The sequence below is a fragment of the Dictyostelium purpureum genome (assembly GCF_000190715.1).
Source record: "Dictyostelium purpureum unplaced genomic scaffold DICPUscaffold_39, whole genome shotgun sequence".
NCBI lineage: Eukaryota > Evosea > Eumycetozoa > Dictyosteliales > Dictyosteliaceae > Dictyostelium > Dictyostelium purpureum.
The window spans coordinates 87,293-105,335 of NW_003519376.1; the positions used below are offsets into that span (position 1 = coordinate 87,293).

An 18,043-nucleotide genomic window follows, 5' to 3' on the forward strand; every position below is an offset into this window, starting at 1 on the left:
TCTCTTCTATAAATTGGAGATCCAGATATTAAAACTATTCTATTTGCACCAGCTTCCCAATATAATAATTCGCCAGTATCATAATAAGATATACAATATTTATATTCTATTCTCCCAGATTGGGTTGAAATGAGTTCCCCCTCCCAGGTATCACCCTGAGAAAACTTTAACGGAAACGCTTTTTTTGGATCCCAGTTACCAAGTTGATCGCAATTCCCAGTAACTCTAATTTGTTGTCCAAATGGTACATGATATTTTAACTATAATAAAAATAAAAATAATAAATTAATATGGGGTTTTTATTTAATTTAAATAATAGTTATAAAATTTATAATAATTACCCAAAATCTTATTTTCGGAAGTGCGGCTTGACATTGCTTTAAATGCGCATTTAATTCATTCCATTTACCCACCCATATGCAACCTTGAGTATGATGATCACATTTTACGTTTAGTTCGGATAAATAGTTTAAAACTAACCAATTAGGGATCAATTGTTTATGAGTAACCGGTAATCTATCTGTTGGGCATTGTCTTCTAGTATTTAACCAACCCTGTAAACAAGGACCACAAAATGTATGACCACAGGGTGTAACAATTGGATCCTCTATAACACCCTTTCCAATTGGACAAATAAAATGTTGACTGACTCTATCTACAAATAAATCTTCTGCTCTGCACATCCAGTATATATTTATATTTTATAGTAATTGTTTTAATTGTAGTAGTTGTATATAATATTTTTAGATTGTTTTTATTTAAAAATAATTGTTTATTGTTTATTTGTTATTTATTATTTGTTATTTGTTATTTGTTATTTATTATTTATTGTTATTTATTAAAACTATAACTAAAAATAAAAATTAAATTATTTATATTTTGCGTTTATAATATAAACAAGTTTTACAAAAAAATTAGAAACCTAGATTTTAATAATTAAATTAAAAAAACTAATATTTAATTTAAAAATTTAATATAGATTTTTTTTAAATATATATCTAAAATTGATTAATGTACAGGCGAAAAAAAAAAAAAAAACAAAAAATAAAAATATATTATTTATTTTCTATTATTATTTACTTTCTATATTATTATTGTAATTATTATTTATATTATTTTTATTATTATTATTATTATCTATATTATTATAAATTTTATAATTAAACATATCAAAAATTAAATAAAAAAATAGGTGACAATTTTATAATAATTATATTAATTAAATTGAGCACCTTTTTTTATTTTTTTAATATTATTTATTATTATTTTATAGTTATCTATTTAGATTATTTTTTATAATTTAAAAATTGAAAAAAAATAAAAAAAAGATTTTTTACATAAAATTTATATTGTTAAATAGCTATAATAATAATAAATGAGAAGGGATATATATGAAACTATAGTATTTTGAATATTATTGTTTTGATATACATATATTGAAATAATATCTATTATTTTTTTTTATTTAATTGTAAAAAACAAATAAATGTAAAAAAAATATATATATAGTAAATAAAATAAAAAATGCTTTTTTTTTTGTATTCTTTTGTTATTTTATTTTATTAATTAAACAGGTATCGGAGTAAATAATAATCGATCCTATACTATATAATAAAAAAATAATATGATAAATAATTTAAAAAAAAAATTATAAAAAATTAAAAAAAAAATTAAAAAAAAAAAAAAAAAATATTTTTTTTAAATTTTTTTTTAATTATTTTTTTTTAAATTTTTTTAAAATTATTTCTTAATATATACATTTTAAATTAAAAAATAAATTCATTGATTATTATTTAAATGAATAAATTAATGAATAAATACATCTTTTATTTTATTTTATAATTTTAAAAAAATGATTGGGAATAGAAAAAAAAAAAATTAAAAAAAGATAATCTAAATAGTGATCACAAAAAAATAATATTCCAAAATAATAATGACAGTATCGTTGGATATGCTAATAAAAGCAACAATAAACAAATTTTCAATACAGCTTGGTATTTTCGATTATTACGTTATAAAATAAAAAATAGGTGATGGTTATTTTTTTCAACTAAAAATTATTGCTTTTAAAAAAAAAAAAGAATCAAAACCACAAAATTTATTCAGACATGATCCAAAATTTATTCAGACATGATCCAAAATTCAAGAATCCCAAAAAAAAAAAATTTTTGGATCTTTAATAAAGAGGTATACTTGAAAAAAAGTTACTTTTAAAAGTTTCTAAAAAAATAGGAAGATAATAATCCAATACTAAAAAACTTTGTGATCTGTTAGAAAAAAATCTTTTTTGTTCACACTATCCTTCATCTTTTATAGCATCGGGTTATATTTCAATTAGTCAAAATGAAATTATATTTTATTTTTAAATTTTTTTTTATTAAATCGGTCCACTTATAAAATTCTTTTTTTTTTTTTTTAATTAAATAATTTTAAAAATACATCATATTATAGTTTGTTTATTTAGGTTATTAATATAATAAAAAAGATAATAAAAAAGATAATAAAATAAATTTATAAATTGGTAATAATTGATTTGAATTGGATGGTGTATCTTCATCGTGGGAGGAATCTGTTGAATTGGAGTGTGGTGTTTGTGATGGTGATGGTGTTTGTGAAATGGTTGGTGATGGTGTTTGGGATGGTGAAGGTGTTTCAACGAAATAAACTGAGCCTTCAATTTCTGCAATCTTTTGTACGCTAGTGGTATTTTGATTATCGGTATATCTTATAGCTTTAATAGTAAAAGTGGTATTGGCTGGCATTACTGGGGTTGGACAAACTACAACATCACCTTTCTTTGAACGGTCGCAGAGATTATTACCATCTTTGTCTCTTAAATCTTTTGCAAGAGTGCTTTCATTATAAAAAATTTGGAAATAGCAGTCATTTAAGAAAGCACCTTCTATTGTTACAAAACCACCAATACTTGGTATAGCCGAGATATTGGTAAGTAAGGGTTTAACTAAAAACAATGATGAAACACTTTGGGTATCGGATATTACAGTAATATTGGTTTCGCCGGTGTTAATGGATGGTGGAACAGTTACTTTAATTACATTATTTGATAGGATAAAATCGGTAGAGTTTCCGTTGATGTAAATTTGAATATATTTTGAATCTGTGCCAATGTCATATGCAGTTATTTCGAGAGCTTCGTTTACTTGGGTAATATCTGAAATGGTTGGGGGGTTATAGGTAAATGCATTTGATAGTGTACCTACGGATTGCTTGGAGGTTTCAATAGTAACATTTTTTATTGAAATAAAACCGGTTGGGGAATCAAAAAAAACAGCACCAGCGGATGTGACAGCTAAATTGGAAATAGTATTACCACCGACTTTAACATTTACAGTATTACCAAAAAATATGCCGGTTATTGTAATTACTTGGGATTGAGTTGCATTCCAAACGGATGGGGAGATGGATTGAATGGTTGGGGAAACTACAATTGTATCTAATGGAGTTTTATAAGTAAAGCCAAGAGTGTCAGAAACTGTAAAAGTACATGGTCCTCCTGTTAATGAGATTGGTAAAAGAAAGTTCATTTGGGATGCAGAGCTATCGGGAGTTGGGGTTAAATTAATAGTGGAGGTATCGGTAACTGCAAGTTTGTAGTTACTTGATGGGGCAAGATTGGTTCCATAAAACCAGAAATAATGATTTTCATAATCTATACCATATAATTGAATTTGTGGAGTAGCATATTTGAAATCTCCAGTTACAGTGGCGGTAGTAGTAAATGTAAGGGTTGCTATAAATTTAGATGTGGCAGGTGTAAGTTTATCACTGAAAGGACCACATAAGGCTTGGGTAGCAGTTTGGGAAACTAATTTGCAAACCGAAGTACCTATTTTAATACTCGATATTGTAAGAAAATTATCACCATCAAAGGTAATTATTGATGATGCTCCGTATTGTGGTTGGGTAATGGCATTGATTTTGGGTTGACCATTTGCAAAGTTTATTAGAGTTAAAATTAAACCAATTAATAATAATTTCATTATTTATTATATTTCTTTTATTGTACTATACAAATTTATTATTTATTAATTTTACTATTTTATTTTTACAATATGTATGAAAAGATACAAATTAAATTAATGATCTGGAACATGTATAATTTTCAATTTATAAAAAAAAATTTTTGTTATAAAATAAAAAAAAAATAAAAAAAATAACTATATTTTTTTTTAAAAAATTTTTAAATTCACACAGCCACACCCCACAAACACCCACGGGTACCACAAAAAAAACCCCTTAATTAAATAATTTGGTGGTTTTTGAGTGGTTAAATTTGTAAAAATTATTTTTATTTTTTAAAAATAGCAGTTGGGTCCCCTAAAAAACGTGTAAAAAATACAATTATTTTATTTTTGTCATCAATGATTATTTAAAACAAATCGAAGTTTGTTCATTAACCGTTATTTTATAATGTATTTTATAAATTATCAATATATTAAAAAAAAATAAAAAAGGGTTAGAATTTTTAATTTCAGACCACTTTTAAATTAATGTAGTTGGGATATCAAAAAGAATCAAATCTTTAATTTTATCAAAAAATTTAATCTTGATTTCTTTTGTTTTTTGAATAAATCGAGAATTTTCAATGAAGAAATTGATTTCTTTAAATAATCTCAGTTATTAAAATAGTTTATTACTTTTGAAATAATAACTTATTTTTATCTATTATTTTCAAAAAAAAAAATAAAGAACTATATATACTTTATAAAGTATTTAAAAAAAAAAAAAAAAAAAAAAAAAAATTTATATTTTGTTTAGATTTATTTTTAAAAATAATAAGGATTAACACTTTTTGAAAATGAATTAAATTAAATAGAGAAATAAATATAAAGGTTTTTTTTATTTTTTTTATTTTTTTTTTTAAATATAAAAACAATGGAGTATTTGAGAACATTCCGTGATAAAATTAAAGGTAATATAAGTATTTATATAAAAAATTTTACTATTATTAATTATAATTTATTATTACTATTATTTTTATTGCAATAGTGTTTTTTGGAAAAGTTAAAGTTAGAGTAATATCTGTGGTCCACCCAGAACATAGAAAAATGGAAGATAATCAAAGGAACCCTATTCATGGGGAAAATAAATTTAATAGAGAGGAGCAGATAGAGGAAGAAAAAAAGACCATCCATTGAAATTTAAAAAATTTGCTATTCGGCGACATATGTCATATTTAAATCATTTTATTATAATTTAAAAAAAATAAAAAATTTAAAAAAAATAAAAAAATTGAAAAAAAAAAAAAGATTTTTTTTGAATTATTTAAATATTAATTTTTTTTTTTTTCATTTATATAATTTATAATAATACATATCCATAATGAATATTTCAAGATTTTGGGAAACAGGTAAAAAGATTGTTGCTGTAGGTAGAAATTATGCACAACACGCTAAAGAATTAGGTAATGAAGTACCATCAGAACCATTTTTCTTTTTAAAACCAACCTCAAGCTATTTACTTCAAGGAACTGGTGCTATTGAAATCCCAAATGAAAACTCTGATATTCACCACGAGGTCGAATTAGGCGTTGTTATTAGCAAAAAAGGAAGAGACATCGACATCAACTCTGCAATGGATTACGTTGGTGGTTATACATTAGCATTAGATATGACTTCAAGAGATCAACAAGCTATTGCTAAATCAAAGGTAAAACTTGAACTTTAATAAATCAATAATATAGTAATAATGATAATGCAAATAATTTTTACAATAATAATAATAATAGTAATAATATAGATAGTATAGATAATATGATTATAATAATGCAATGGTATTAATATTGAAATAATTATTAAAACAGGGTTTACCATGGTCAATCGCAAAAGGTTATGATACTTTTTGTCCAATTTCAGGATTCATCCCAAAAGATAAAATTAAAAATATTGACGATCTTGAATTATGGTTAAGCATAGATGGTCAAATAAAACAAAAAGGAAATACCAATCAAATGATTTTCAACGTTCCACATTTAATTCAATATATTAGTACTATTATGACATTAGAGGAAGGTGATTTAATTCTTACTGGTACACCATCTGGTGTTGGTCCAGTTAAACCAGGCCAAAAGGTTAAGTGTGGTATTACCGATGTTGCCGGAATGGAATTTGATGTCATTCAAAGAAAGAGAAACTAAATAAAATAAAATCGATCGAAAAGTTTTCATTTTTTTATAAATTAAAAAAAAATATAGTTTGGGTTTTAAACAAAAAAAATTAAAAAAATAAAAAAAATAATTAAATTTTTGGTAAATTTATTATTTATACTTCAAATCAAAAAATAATTATAAAAAGAAAGATACTGAATTTTTCATAAAAAGGAAATTATATAGTTATATCTATATTTGTTTATATGTATTTATTTAAAAAGTTTGATTTTTTTTAATGAAATATTTAGATAACCTCTATTAGCGTAGGTGTTGGCGGTGGAATAGTTGAATAGATGGGCTTAATTAGACCAATTTAAAAATCGTATTTACAGAGAATAACATAACCCAATGTTTGATTTGTGACGTAAAATGGGGCGATACTGAGAAAGAAGGAATAGACAAAAACCCCAATGCTTGTTTTGTAACTTTAAATGTTTCGATATTGAAAAAGAATGAATAGACAAGAACCCCAATGATTGATTTCTGATTTAAAAAATATTGATACTGAAAGAAAGAATAAACAGCCACTAAAAACGGTTGAAGTTGAAAAGGATAGAGCTAAAAAATATTAAAATTAAATATTAGTATCTTTTTTTTAAAAAATAATTATGTTAATATTAACATTATAGTTACCTTGAGCATAGACTTTAAATAGCACGTGTTGATAATGAAAGAGAAAGAGTTTAACTAAATATGAATTAAATATTAGTTTCTTTTTTATTTAAATATAATAATAATTATGTTAATATTATCATTTTAATTACCTTTAGAAGAAAAAAGAAGAACATGTGTTGGCGGAAAAAATGAAAAATTGGATTTAACTTAACCAAGAATTATATTTATATTAGTATCTTTTATATTCAAATATAATAATTATCTAAATATTATAATTATAGTTACCTTTAGAGTTATTTTGTTATATTTGATCGTGGGACATTTAGAATTATTCTGTAGATTTGAACTAGCGTGATACATTATTTCTTATGACAAATGTTGATAAAGATGATTGTTTCTGGATGATGTGGACGACTTTCTTAATTCCATCGATTTGAAACATTGAACGAAACGATTTTATTAATAATTTAGTCTTAATCTAGTTCTAATGAATGAAACATTGAATAAAGAATTTAAATTATTAATTTAACCACCATCAATTCAATATTGATCGATATCAATATAATCATTGTCATCTTCATCTTTATCCTCATTGTCCTATTAACCTTGAGCACTAGTTACTCTCTTCAATAAATTATAAAAATGAAATAAATTAATATATATTTTAATTATTTTGTATTGATATAAATTTTATGGATTACTTACTCTGATGTCAGTAAATGGTAATCTACAGTTTGGGCAGGTACGGTAGCTTTTGGACCATTCTTCAATACATATATAACAGAATCTATGGACGCATGCAATGGCTGCGAGTTCACTGGTCTCAATTTCGCTAAGACAAATTGTGCATTTGTCATCCCTTTCTAAACGAGCCCTTTCCAATCTTTCTTGTTCTGATCTTCTTTGTTCTTCTCTTAATTCTTTTTGAATTCTCTTTAACCTTTTTCTTTCTTCTTTTTCTCTTTCAATTTCTGCTCTTTCTTCTCTTTTTTGTTGTCTTTGGATGCTTCTCAATTTTGATTGTTCATATCTTTCTTTTGCCTCTATTTCTTTTTGAATTCTTTCTGATTTTCTTCTTTCGTATTCTTCTTTTATTTCTTGTTCTCTTTGAAGAATTTGATTTATTTGAATTCTTTCAATTTCTTCCCTTTCTCTGTAATTTTTTGATATTCTTTCAATTTCTCTTGCTCTTCTAATTTGGTCTAATTTTAATTTTTCTTCTCTTTCTCTCTCTACTCTTACTCTTTCCATTTCAAGTAAAATTTGATTGTCTCTATTTAAACTCTCTTCATCTTCGAGTTTATGTTTTTTTGAAATTGTTCTATCACAATTTATTACATTATCTAATTCCAATGGTCTTTTCTTCATTGGACTATTGCCAGTTGATGTGGATGCACCTGCAGAACTATTTCTGGATACTGGCTTTCTTAATTTCTTGGTTCTTGATAATGGTGATGGTGCAGAGACTGAGGCAGAGGCAGATGGTGGAGAGGCAGAGGCAGAGGCAGAGGTAGATGCAGATGGTGGAGAGGAAGATGATGCAGATGATGCTGGTGCAGATACAGCTGGAGCAGAGACTGGGGCAGATGGGGCAGAGACTGAGGCAGATGGGGCAAAGACTGAGGCAGATGGGGAAGATACGGATGGACCAGATGATGCTGATACAGAAGCGGATGGTGCAGAGGCAGATGCAGATGGGGTTGCTTGTATAGCTATATCATTTTTGATTGGGTCTTGGGTGTGGGTGCTATTAGTGTTGTTTCCAATGTTATTGCTATTGTATTTGTTATTATTACTGTTATTGTATTTCTTGTTATTAATAAAAAATGCTAATGAGAAACTAGCGATACCACATAAAAAGTAAAAAACAAGTTGTAAATCCATTTTTAAATATTAATTAAGTTGTAAATTATTTTAAAAATATAAAAAATTATTATTGTTATTATTAAAAATTATTATATGTGCTGAATATTATTATGAAAAAATAAAAATGTATGATTATTTGTATGTATATAAAATAATAAAGAAAAAAAAAAAAAAAAAAAAAAATTTTTAAAATACTATGAAAGAAAATTAAAAAAAAAAGTAAATTAAAAAAATAAAAAAATTTTAAACAGTGTTTAACGAAAAAGGAAAAAGTATAATAAAAAAAAAAAGAGATCATTTAACAAGAGTCTTTAATTCATATTGAAATATTCCTCTCTATTATTAAAGTTATAATAATAAATTGCTTCATTCAGATAAAAAAAAAAAAAAAAGAAATAAAATATTTTAAATTTTAATATTATATTTATAATATTATATTTTATAAGATTATAATTGTTTTATTTATTAAAATTAAATGATGGGTCAATTATGATCATCATTTAAATTATTTTCGATTTCAGAATGTAATTTTCCCGCTTCTTTTAATTGCTCTTTTAATTGTTCTTTTAATTGCTCTTTTAAATTTATATGTGATTGATATTTTTGTTGTGATTGAGGTTGTGGAGGTATTGATATATTTTGGTGGTTGGGCGATTGTTGTTGTTGTTGTTGTTGTGGTTGTTGACCATTAAAATTATTTTGTTTTTTTGGGGATGATAAAATATTATTATTATTATTATTATTTGATTTTTTCTTTCTTTCAGAGCCATCTAATTCAGGTGGATCGTGATTATGTTTACCACTATATGTGTTTATAAATTTCAAATCTTGTTGAATAACCTGTTTTTTAACTGGGCAAGATGGTTCGGCACATTTGAAATAGCTTTTTGGAAAAATACTGCCTTTGACCGCCTTTTGACCATATTTTCTCCATGAAAAACCATCATCTAAATGATCTATGCTTGATCCGGTTTCAATAACTAATTTTTTTGACCCTTTACCACTGTTGTAATTATTATTACTATTATTATTACCATTACCATTATTATTTATATCATTATCATCTTGATCTATAAATTCCTTTTCATCTTGGCTTGATTCTTTTTCATCATTATTATTTGCCATTGTGTCATCAGAGTCATTTATACTCTCTATACCTTCTGAAACTGATTTTCTAAATGCCTGTTGATCTGAAACAATACGAGTGGTTTGGGGAAACCCGTGACAATGTTCACCTTTATATACAATATTGTTTGTATTGGAACCATTTGATACTCTCTCAACTTGTTTTCTTACATTACAACCAGGATATGTACATTTATAATAATGTCTTGGATGTGAACTTCCTTTAACATTCTTTTGACCATACTTTCTCCATTGATAACCATCCGAAATAATATTAATTGAATTATTATTATTATTATTATTATTATTATTTACATTATTATTTACATTATTATTATTATCATTATTATTATTTATTTGATTTTGGTTTTGATTATTTACATTGATATTTTCTTCATTTTCATTTTTCTTTTGTTTTTTTACTTTTTGTTTTGTTTGTTGCTTTAATAATGATGGTGAGTTTAGAGTTAATTGTTGATCTAACACAGGTGGAGGTGATATCTTCTGTTGTGGTTGGGGAGGTGATGTATTTGCAGATGATGGTGGTGATGATGATGGTGATGGTGATGAAAGATCAATTGAGTTCTTTGGGGATACTTTATTTGATTTTGAATAGTAAGGGGATGAAATAATTTGTGGCATTGTTTTTGTGGTTGTTGCAACTGATATTTCATTACTAAGAATGTTATTATTACCCTTATCTTTAAATGTATTAAGATCTCTTTTAAATGGATTTGTTGGGATTGGTGGGAAGCTGTTATTATTATTATTATTATTAATATTATTATTAATATTATTATTAATGTTATTAATATTATTAATGTTATTATTATTATTTATATTTATAGAAACATTATTATTATTTAAAAAATTATTTATACTATTATTTATATTGGCATCATCTGTGTATGTATCAATTTTATTTGAGTTATTTTTTATTAATGATTCACTATCTAATAAATTTGAGATTTTGGTTTTATTATTTTTATCAATACTATTTTTATTGTTGGAATTGCCAAAACCATTACCCCTATATTTTGAATCTATTGTTTGTTCACTCTCTGAATATGATTCGTCCTCATCCTCTTCATCATCGTAATATTCATCCTCTTCGTCATTACTATTTTCCTCTATTTCTTCGTCACCTTTGGTCAAAAATGAAATCTGTTGCTTTTGGTTTATTATTTTTTTCAAATTGTTATTGTTATAATTATTAATATTACTATTATTGATATTATTACTATTGGTGTTATTTACATTTGATAATGAGCTTTGAGCTTTTATAATTTTTTCAATAGAGTCATCAAAATGTGTTGAGTTTTGGATATCTTGTTTTCTTTGTTCTTGGATTGCCATTAGTTTTTTTGTCATATATTTACTTAATTTAACCTGACCCCCATTATTATTTTCTTGGAAACTATTTGATTCTTTTTTAATTTTCGGTATTTTATTATCTATACTATTATCTATATTACCATTATTACCTATATTATCAAGTAAATCAAAACCATTATTATTTGAATTAAAACTGATAGATTTATCTGGTGAAATTGAAAGAATTGAAGTACTTCTTAGTTCTTGAATTGATGATTGGTTTTCTTTTAACGATTTATGGATTTTATGGAATAATACCAATTCTTTTTCATCATTGGTTCCAATTTGTTTTGCTGAATTAATAACAGTGTTTATAAATTCCCTATCATTGCTATTTAAATAATTATCTCGGTTTAATATATCTCTACCATTTCCATTATTTAAACTGTTATTATTAATATTATTAGTATTGTTGTTAACATTATTTATATTATTAATATTATTATTAATATTATTGTTGATATTATTATTATTATAATTATTATAATTATTATTATTATTAGTATTTGTATTATTAAAATTTAAAGAGGGTAGCCTATTTGAAAAATTGTTATTATTTGTTTCATTATTTTCATTATTGTCCAAAGAATACTGTGCCCCCATTTTTATTTTTTAGAAGAAACTATTATTTATATTATTTAAAGATTGTTGAGAGGCATCTACAGCACAAAAAATAAAAGATGTGAATAAACTAACTTGCTTATTTCATTAACTAAATAATAGTGACTATTCTATTGATTAAAATAAAAAATAAATATTTGTAATTTTATAAAACTATAGTGTGTGATCAAAAACTAAAAAAAAAAAAATTGAAATAAAATATAAAAATTAAATTTTATACACGCATGTCAACAAAACACAACAAATTGATAAAAAAAAATTGTTATATTTGTAGTTTATTATTTTTTTTTGTTTAATTAGCAAAAAATATAAAATAAAAGTTAAAAAAAAAATGGAAAAAAAACAAATTTAAAAAAAAATAAAAAAATAAAAATTATTTTTTAAAAAAAAAATTTTAAAAAAAACTATAATACAATTAATGTTGTGGTAATATTTTATTATTTTATTAATGTAGATTTTAAAAAATAAAATAGATTTTAAAAAAGGACAAAACAAAAAAAAAAATCTTTAATCTAATTAATTTGAATTTCTATCATCAAAAAATAATTAAATAAAATGGAATCTTTTATTAATTATTTTTAAACAAAAAAAAAATAAATAAAAAAATTTTAAAAATAATTAAAAAATAAAAATACACTAACACATGATACACTACATTTAGACAACAAATAAAAATGTATTTTAAAAAATTTGAACCCACACTCTAAACTCTTATAATAGGAAATTTATTATGTTTTTTTTATTGTTGTTTTTATAGTTATTGGTATTGTTGATATTAATATTATTATTTTTATTATTCTATTATTTTTTCAATACTATTATTTTTATTATTTATATCACTATTAATAATTTTGATTTTGGTTTTTTTTTTTTTTTTTTTATTGAAAATTTAATTTTAAATATATATGGATAAAAAAAAAACAAACAAAAAAAAAAAAGCAAAAAAATAAAAAAAAAAAAAACAAATAAATAATAAAAAATTAAAACAAATAAATAAATAAAATTGATAATATTATTAATACCCCCTTTGAACACTCTTTAAATATAAATTTCATAAATATAATATATATTCACCCACATAAAAAAAAAAAAAAAAGTGTTTTGGGTTTATGTAGAAAAATAAAGGGGAAGAAATAGAGTTTATGTGTTTTTGTGTGTTTATTTGTTTTGAGTTTTGTTAATTAAAATGTCTTGCCACTATGTCATACAAAGTGATTCAAAATTCTTTCTACAATTTTGGTCATGAATTTTTTTATTTAATAAATAATTAATTTTAAATTTAAATTTAAATTAAATAAATAGGTACAACAATAAATAACATTACTATTATTTTTTATTAATATTGATATTATTAATCCCAAAATACACACCTTTTAAAAGGTACCTTGGTGTTTTGTTATGTTTAGTTTTTTATGATTAATAAAAACTACTATTAACTACAACATAATTTAATGTTAAAAACATATGATTATTGGTGGGTGGCGTAGAGATTACGAATAAGAATTTTTCAATTATTATTGATATTGTCATTTTTTAAAAATCTTAGGAAATCAGGTGAATGTGGTTGTTTTTGTGAGTGGTGAGTGTTAATTAAAATTTTTAAAAAATGTATTTTTGTTTTTTTCTATGGATAAAATCGAAACAAAATTATTAACAAAAGGGAGCAAAAAAGAAATAATAAAATAAAAAGAGACAAAAAAAAAAAACAATTTTTAAAAAAAAAAAGTATATGCAACACCAACAATAGGGAATTAATTATTTCTATAACCTTAAAGTTTGGTTTTTTATGCCCTTGGGATATAAATATTAATAGTTGCTCCTAAAGTTTCCTTTTTTATTTTGTACCCTTTGTTTTTTTTTTTTTTTTTTTTTTTTTAATTGAAACAAAAAATTTATTTTATATATACAATTATGGGAATTTTTAATTAATTTTTAATTAATTTCCCCTATCTAAAAACCTAATTTTTAACAATCGAAATATGAAATGGCTTTGTGGTGGCAAAAAACCATTAAGTTAAACCCCTTTTCTTTTTTTTTTGGATTATGGAATTAAATGGGGCAAAAAAAATTTTATTTCCCCTTAAACCCTCTCGCGCCTTTTTTAAAAAAAAAAAAAGCCCCCCCCCCTCGGGCCCCCTTTTTTTGTAGAATTTTTAATAAAAAATTTTTTTTTTTTTTTATTTTTTTAAAAAAGGTTTTTTTTTTTACAACCCCCCCCTTTTTTTTTTTTCCTTTTCAAAAAAAGGTAGGAAATGGTTTTATTTTTTTTAACCCTTGGGGGTTTTTTTTTAAATTCTTTTAATTCCCCCTTTTAATTTAAAAAAGATTTTTTTAATTTTTTTTTCCTTCCCCCAAAAAAAAAAAAAAAAAAAAAAAAAAAAAAAAAAAAAAAAAAAAAAAAAAAAAAAAAAAAAATTAATTTTATAAAAATTATAAAAATTATAAAAATTATAAAAAAAAAAATTCTTTCAAAAAAACTAATTTGATTATTTAGATTTTTTTAATATATATGTGTAGTGTATATGTTTGGAAACTATCATCACTTATGAATCTATTTTATTTAAATTAATAATAAAACACACACTTTCGCCAATTATACTCTAACCCCCACAATATTACAAAAAGAGATATATTTTTCAGAGAATTAAAATAAAAATGATATTGAAATTATTTAATAAAACAAATAAAAATTTTCAATTACAATATGGAATAAAACACTTAACAACTACAAGTAACAATAACAATAATATATATACAAAAAATATTAGTAATTTAAATAATGATAAAATAGATACTGCTAGTAAAAATAATAACGATATAAAAAATATAGCAACTGTTTATGTTACAAATAAAAATATAGATAATAAAATAAATAGTAATGATAATAATATTTATAATAATAATAATAGTAATTTTTTAAAATTAAAAAGAGTTGTTGTGACAGGTATGGGCCTAGTGACACCCTTAGGTTGTGGATTAGATACTAATTGGAAAAGGCTAATAAATGGTGAAAGTGGTATTCAAAAATTAACAATCGACAACAGCAAAATCGATATACCTGCAAAAATTGCCGCCATGGTTCCAAAAGGAAGTGAAGAGGGCCAATTTGACCAACAAAAGATGGTTCCTTCCGATGTGCGTTTAGCAAGCTCAGATTTTATAAAATATGCAGTTGCTGCCTCAAATGAAGCAGTTCAAGATTCCGGTATTAGTGATGCATTAAAAGAGAATAAGGATTCATTACAAGAACGTACTGGCGTTTGCATAGGCTCAGGTACTGGTTCAATGGAGGAGATTATGGCTGCAACTGAAAAGATCTCTAAATACTCAAGTGGAACTGGGAAAGTATCTGCCTATTTTATTCCAAGAATACTTATAAACGAGGCATCCGGTATAGTTAGTATATTGCATAAAGCAAAGGGTCCAAATCTTTCAATTGTTAGTGCATGTGCTACAGGATCGCATTGTATTGGGGAATCCTTTAGGAAAATTAAATATGGCGAAGTAGATGTAATGATATGTGGTGGTACAGAAGCAAGTATCAATTCAGTTTCAATGGTAGGGTTCTCTAAAATGAAAGCACTTTCGACTAAATTCAACGATACACCAACTGAAAGCAGCAGACCATTCGATAAGAGAAGAGATGGATTTGTAATGGGCGAGGGTGCTGGTATTTTAGTGTTGGAAGAGTACGAGCATGCCATTGCTAGAGGTGCTAAAATATATTGCGAAGTTAAAGGCTATGGCTCATCTGGTGATGCCCATCATATATCTGCACCAAATAGTGACGGAAATGGTCCTTTTAGATCAATGACCCTAGCACTAAAAGAATCAGGTCTTGATGCCAGCGATATTGACTATTTCAATGCCCATGCCACATCAACACCTTTAGGAGATGGTATCGAATGTAAAGCAATTAAGGACTTTGTAAATCAAAATTCAATCCAAACAAGCAACAAACAAATTACAATGAGCTCAAATAAAGGTTCAATTGGTCATCTTTTGGGTGCAGCTGGTAGTGTAGAATCTATTTTTTCAATTTTATCACTTTACAATAACATTGCCCCACCAACTTTAAATTTAGAAGAACCCTCAGACGACTGTTTGGGTATTAACTTGGTGCCAAAAAGATCTCAACCAATGGAAATCAATCATGTATTAAAAAATTCATTTGGTTTTGGTGGAACAAACTGTTCTTTAATTTTTTCAAAAACCAAATAAACAAAACTATTTATTCGAACAAAAATAATAATTATTATTTATTGATAATTATTTATTAATAATTTAATTTTAAAAAAATAAAAAATTATTTATTTAAATTTTTTTTTTCGTTTTCGTTTTTTTTTTTTTTATTTTAATTTTTTTTCTTTTTTTTTTTTTTAAATTTTTTTTTTGCTTATCGTCTCATTTTTTTATTCTTTTTTTTTATTTTTATTTATAACAATTTAATTAAATTTTAAATATATCCAAAAAAAATGATTTCAGCATTACAATGGATACCAAAAGGTTCAGCCAACCCTTTCCCAAAGAAATTTGACCCAAATTCAGATGAAAAATTAGACGAAGAAGAATTAAAATCAATTCAAGACAATGAAGAAGTAGAGCCAACTAAAAAAGATAAAAAGAATAAAAATAAAGCACAACCACAAATAGACGGCAATGATAAAGAAATTTATGATAGATATAACTTTGATGACTATGACAGTGATGAAGAAGATGAATCAATGATGACAGAAGATGCAAAGAATGAAAAAACAGAAAAAGTTGGTTTAAAGTTTATTAATAGAGCCATGAAAGGTTTAATGTTTTATAAAGATTCAGATACAGATCCATATCTTCAAGATAAGGAAGAAGAAGATGCCGATGATATTGATGATATTGTTATTAGACCAACTGATTCAATTCTTATTACAGCAATTGCCACAGCCGATGATGAATACTCACATTTAGATATTATGGTTTATGAAGAAGATTGCGACAATCTCTATGTACATCACGATATTATTTTATCATCATTCCCAATTTCATTAGCATGGACCGATCAAAACCCAGCAAGTATTAATGAAAAAGGTTCATTTGTTGCCGTTGGTACTTTTGAACCAGGAATTGAAATTTGGGATTTAGATGTTATTGACAATTTAATTCCAACTGTTACATTAGGCGGTAAATTAGACGAAAAGAAAATCAGAGGTGTAAGTTTAAATATTTTTATTCCTTTTTTATTCATTTTTTATTTTATATATATTAATTCACTTTCATCTATTATTATAGAAACAAAAGAATATAAATAAATTTAAACCAAATAGTCATATAGATAGTGTTATTTCATTATCTTGGAATTCACAACAAAGAAACGTATTAGCAAGTGGTTCTGGTGATAAAACTGTTAAAGTATGGGATATTACAACTCAACAATGTTTAAATACATTCACTCATCACAAAGATAGAATTTCAGCATTACAATGGAATAGTCAAGAAAAAACAGCTCTTTTAGTTGGTTCACACGATAAATATGTTAGTATTGTAGATGTTAGATCACCAGATGCAGCTTATAAATGGTCAGTTAAAGGTGAAGTTGAATGTCTTCAATGGAATCCACATAATGCAAAAGAGTTTATTGTTGGTACCGATAATGGTACAGTAGTATCCTATGATGCTACATTAGGTCCAAATGCCAAACCAGTTTGGTCCGTTCAAGCTCACAGTTCAGGTGTTTCATCTTTTTCATATTGTCCAGGTCAAGCTGGTTTCTTTGCAACTGGTAGCAGTGATCACACACTTAAACTTTGGAAACTTGACAACAACAACCAAGTTTCACTTATTGAAGAGAAATCACTTCAAGAAGAGGTCTTTTCTGTTTCTTTCTTCCAAAACTCACCATTTATTTTAGCCATTGGTTCTGAAAGCCAAAGACCAAATATTATCGATACTAAAAAATTCATTTCAGTCCAAAATGCCTTTGGTTTCGAAAAACAAGAAGGTTCAAAAGAACCAGTTATTTTTACTAAACAAAATAGAAATCAAGAAGGTTATGAAGAAGATGATGGAGAAGATGAAGATGATGAAAGTTTCGAAGATGAAGAAGATGCAAGTTTCGGAGATGAAGAAGAGGAAGAAGAAGAAGAGCCAGTTAAACCAGTCAAACCAACCAAATCACAACAAAAATCAAAACCACAACAAAAACCAAAAACCACCCAACAAAAAAAACCAAATAAAAAAGTTGGAGATTCAGATGAAGAATAATGAATCTTTTTAAATCTTTTACCAAAAAAA

The 18,043-nt window shown here is 24.7% G+C and overlaps 9 protein-coding genes across 9 annotated transcripts in view; 3 read left to right on the plus strand and 6 right to left on the minus strand.

Moving 5' to 3' along the window:
* The window catches only part of DICPUDRAFT_149039 (uncharacterized protein), a gene marked incomplete at both ends in the record, with an annotated part of 1,442 nt that extends 759 nt beyond the window's left edge, over positions 1 to 683 (minus strand). Inside the window, 2 exons of the mRNA XM_003285140.1 lie at positions 36 to 260; positions 342 to 683. Of these exons, the coding sequence (XP_003285188.1) occupies positions 36 to 260; positions 342 to 683 (567 nt within the window). The remainder of the gene's footprint in view (positions 1 to 35; positions 261 to 341) is intronic.
* Positions 684 to 2,417: 1,734 nt separating this feature from the next.
* On the minus strand, positions 2,418 to 4,080 carry DICPUDRAFT_96959 (uncharacterized protein). The gene has a single exon (XM_003285141.1). It carries the CDS (start codon positions 3,999 to 4,001, stop codon positions 2,469 to 2,471), a length of 1,533 nt encoding a protein of 510 aa, XP_003285189.1. The 5' UTR covers positions 4,002 to 4,080; the 3' UTR covers positions 2,418 to 2,468.
* Positions 4,081 to 5,343: 1,263 nt separating this feature from the next.
* Positions 5,344 to 6,157, plus strand: DICPUDRAFT_149041 (uncharacterized protein; the record flags this gene model as incomplete). The annotated part of the gene is made up of 2 exons (XM_003285116.1): positions 5,344 to 5,670; positions 5,825 to 6,157. 2 exons carry the CDS (start codon positions 5,344 to 5,346, stop codon positions 6,155 to 6,157), a joined length of 660 nt encoding a protein of 219 aa, XP_003285164.1.
* Positions 6,158 to 6,472: 315 nt separating this feature from the next.
* On the minus strand, positions 6,473 to 7,144 carry DICPUDRAFT_76127 (uncharacterized protein; the record flags this gene model as incomplete). The annotated part of the gene is made up of 3 exons (XM_003285142.1): positions 6,473 to 6,727; positions 6,803 to 6,856; positions 7,070 to 7,144. The coding sequence occupies 3 exons, from the start codon at positions 7,142 to 7,144 to the stop codon at positions 6,473 to 6,475; spliced, it is 384 nt and encodes a 127-aa protein (XP_003285190.1).
* Positions 7,145 to 7,384: 240 nt separating this feature from the next.
* DICPUDRAFT_76128 (uncharacterized protein) lies at positions 7,385 to 8,668 on the minus strand (the record flags this gene model as incomplete). Its single annotated transcript, XM_003285143.1, has 2 exons — positions 7,385 to 7,408; positions 7,490 to 8,668. 2 exons carry the CDS (start codon positions 8,666 to 8,668, stop codon positions 7,385 to 7,387), a joined length of 1,203 nt encoding a protein of 400 aa, XP_003285191.1.
* Positions 8,669 to 9,133: 465 nt separating this feature from the next.
* Positions 9,134 to 9,775, minus strand: wrky1 (uncharacterized protein; the record flags this gene model as incomplete). Its single annotated transcript, XM_003285144.1, has 1 exon — positions 9,134 to 9,775. One exon carries the CDS (start codon positions 9,773 to 9,775, stop codon positions 9,134 to 9,136), a length of 642 nt encoding a protein of 213 aa, XP_003285192.1.
* An 87-nt stretch (positions 9,776 to 9,862) lies between these two features.
* wrky2 (uncharacterized protein) lies at positions 9,863 to 10,060 on the minus strand (the record flags this gene model as incomplete). Its single annotated transcript, XM_003285145.1, has 1 exon — positions 9,863 to 10,060. A coding segment is annotated over one exon (198 nt), but the record flags the coding sequence as incomplete, so codon positions are not given.
* Positions 10,061 to 14,716: 4,656 nt separating this feature from the next.
* Positions 14,717 to 15,991, plus strand: DICPUDRAFT_86592 (uncharacterized protein; the record flags this gene model as incomplete). Its single annotated transcript, XM_003285117.1, has 1 exon — positions 14,717 to 15,991. The coding sequence occupies one exon, from the start codon at positions 14,717 to 14,719 to the stop codon at positions 15,989 to 15,991; it is 1,275 nt and encodes a 424-aa protein (XP_003285165.1).
* Positions 15,992 to 16,245: 254 nt separating this feature from the next.
* On the plus strand, positions 16,246 to 18,013 carry DICPUDRAFT_28940 (uncharacterized protein; the record flags this gene model as incomplete). The annotated part of the gene is made up of 2 exons (XM_003285118.1): positions 16,246 to 16,962; positions 17,042 to 18,013. The coding sequence occupies 2 exons, from the start codon at positions 16,246 to 16,248 to the stop codon at positions 18,011 to 18,013; spliced, it is 1,689 nt and encodes a 562-aa protein (XP_003285166.1).
* Between the last annotated feature and the right edge of the window lie 30 nt (positions 18,014 to 18,043).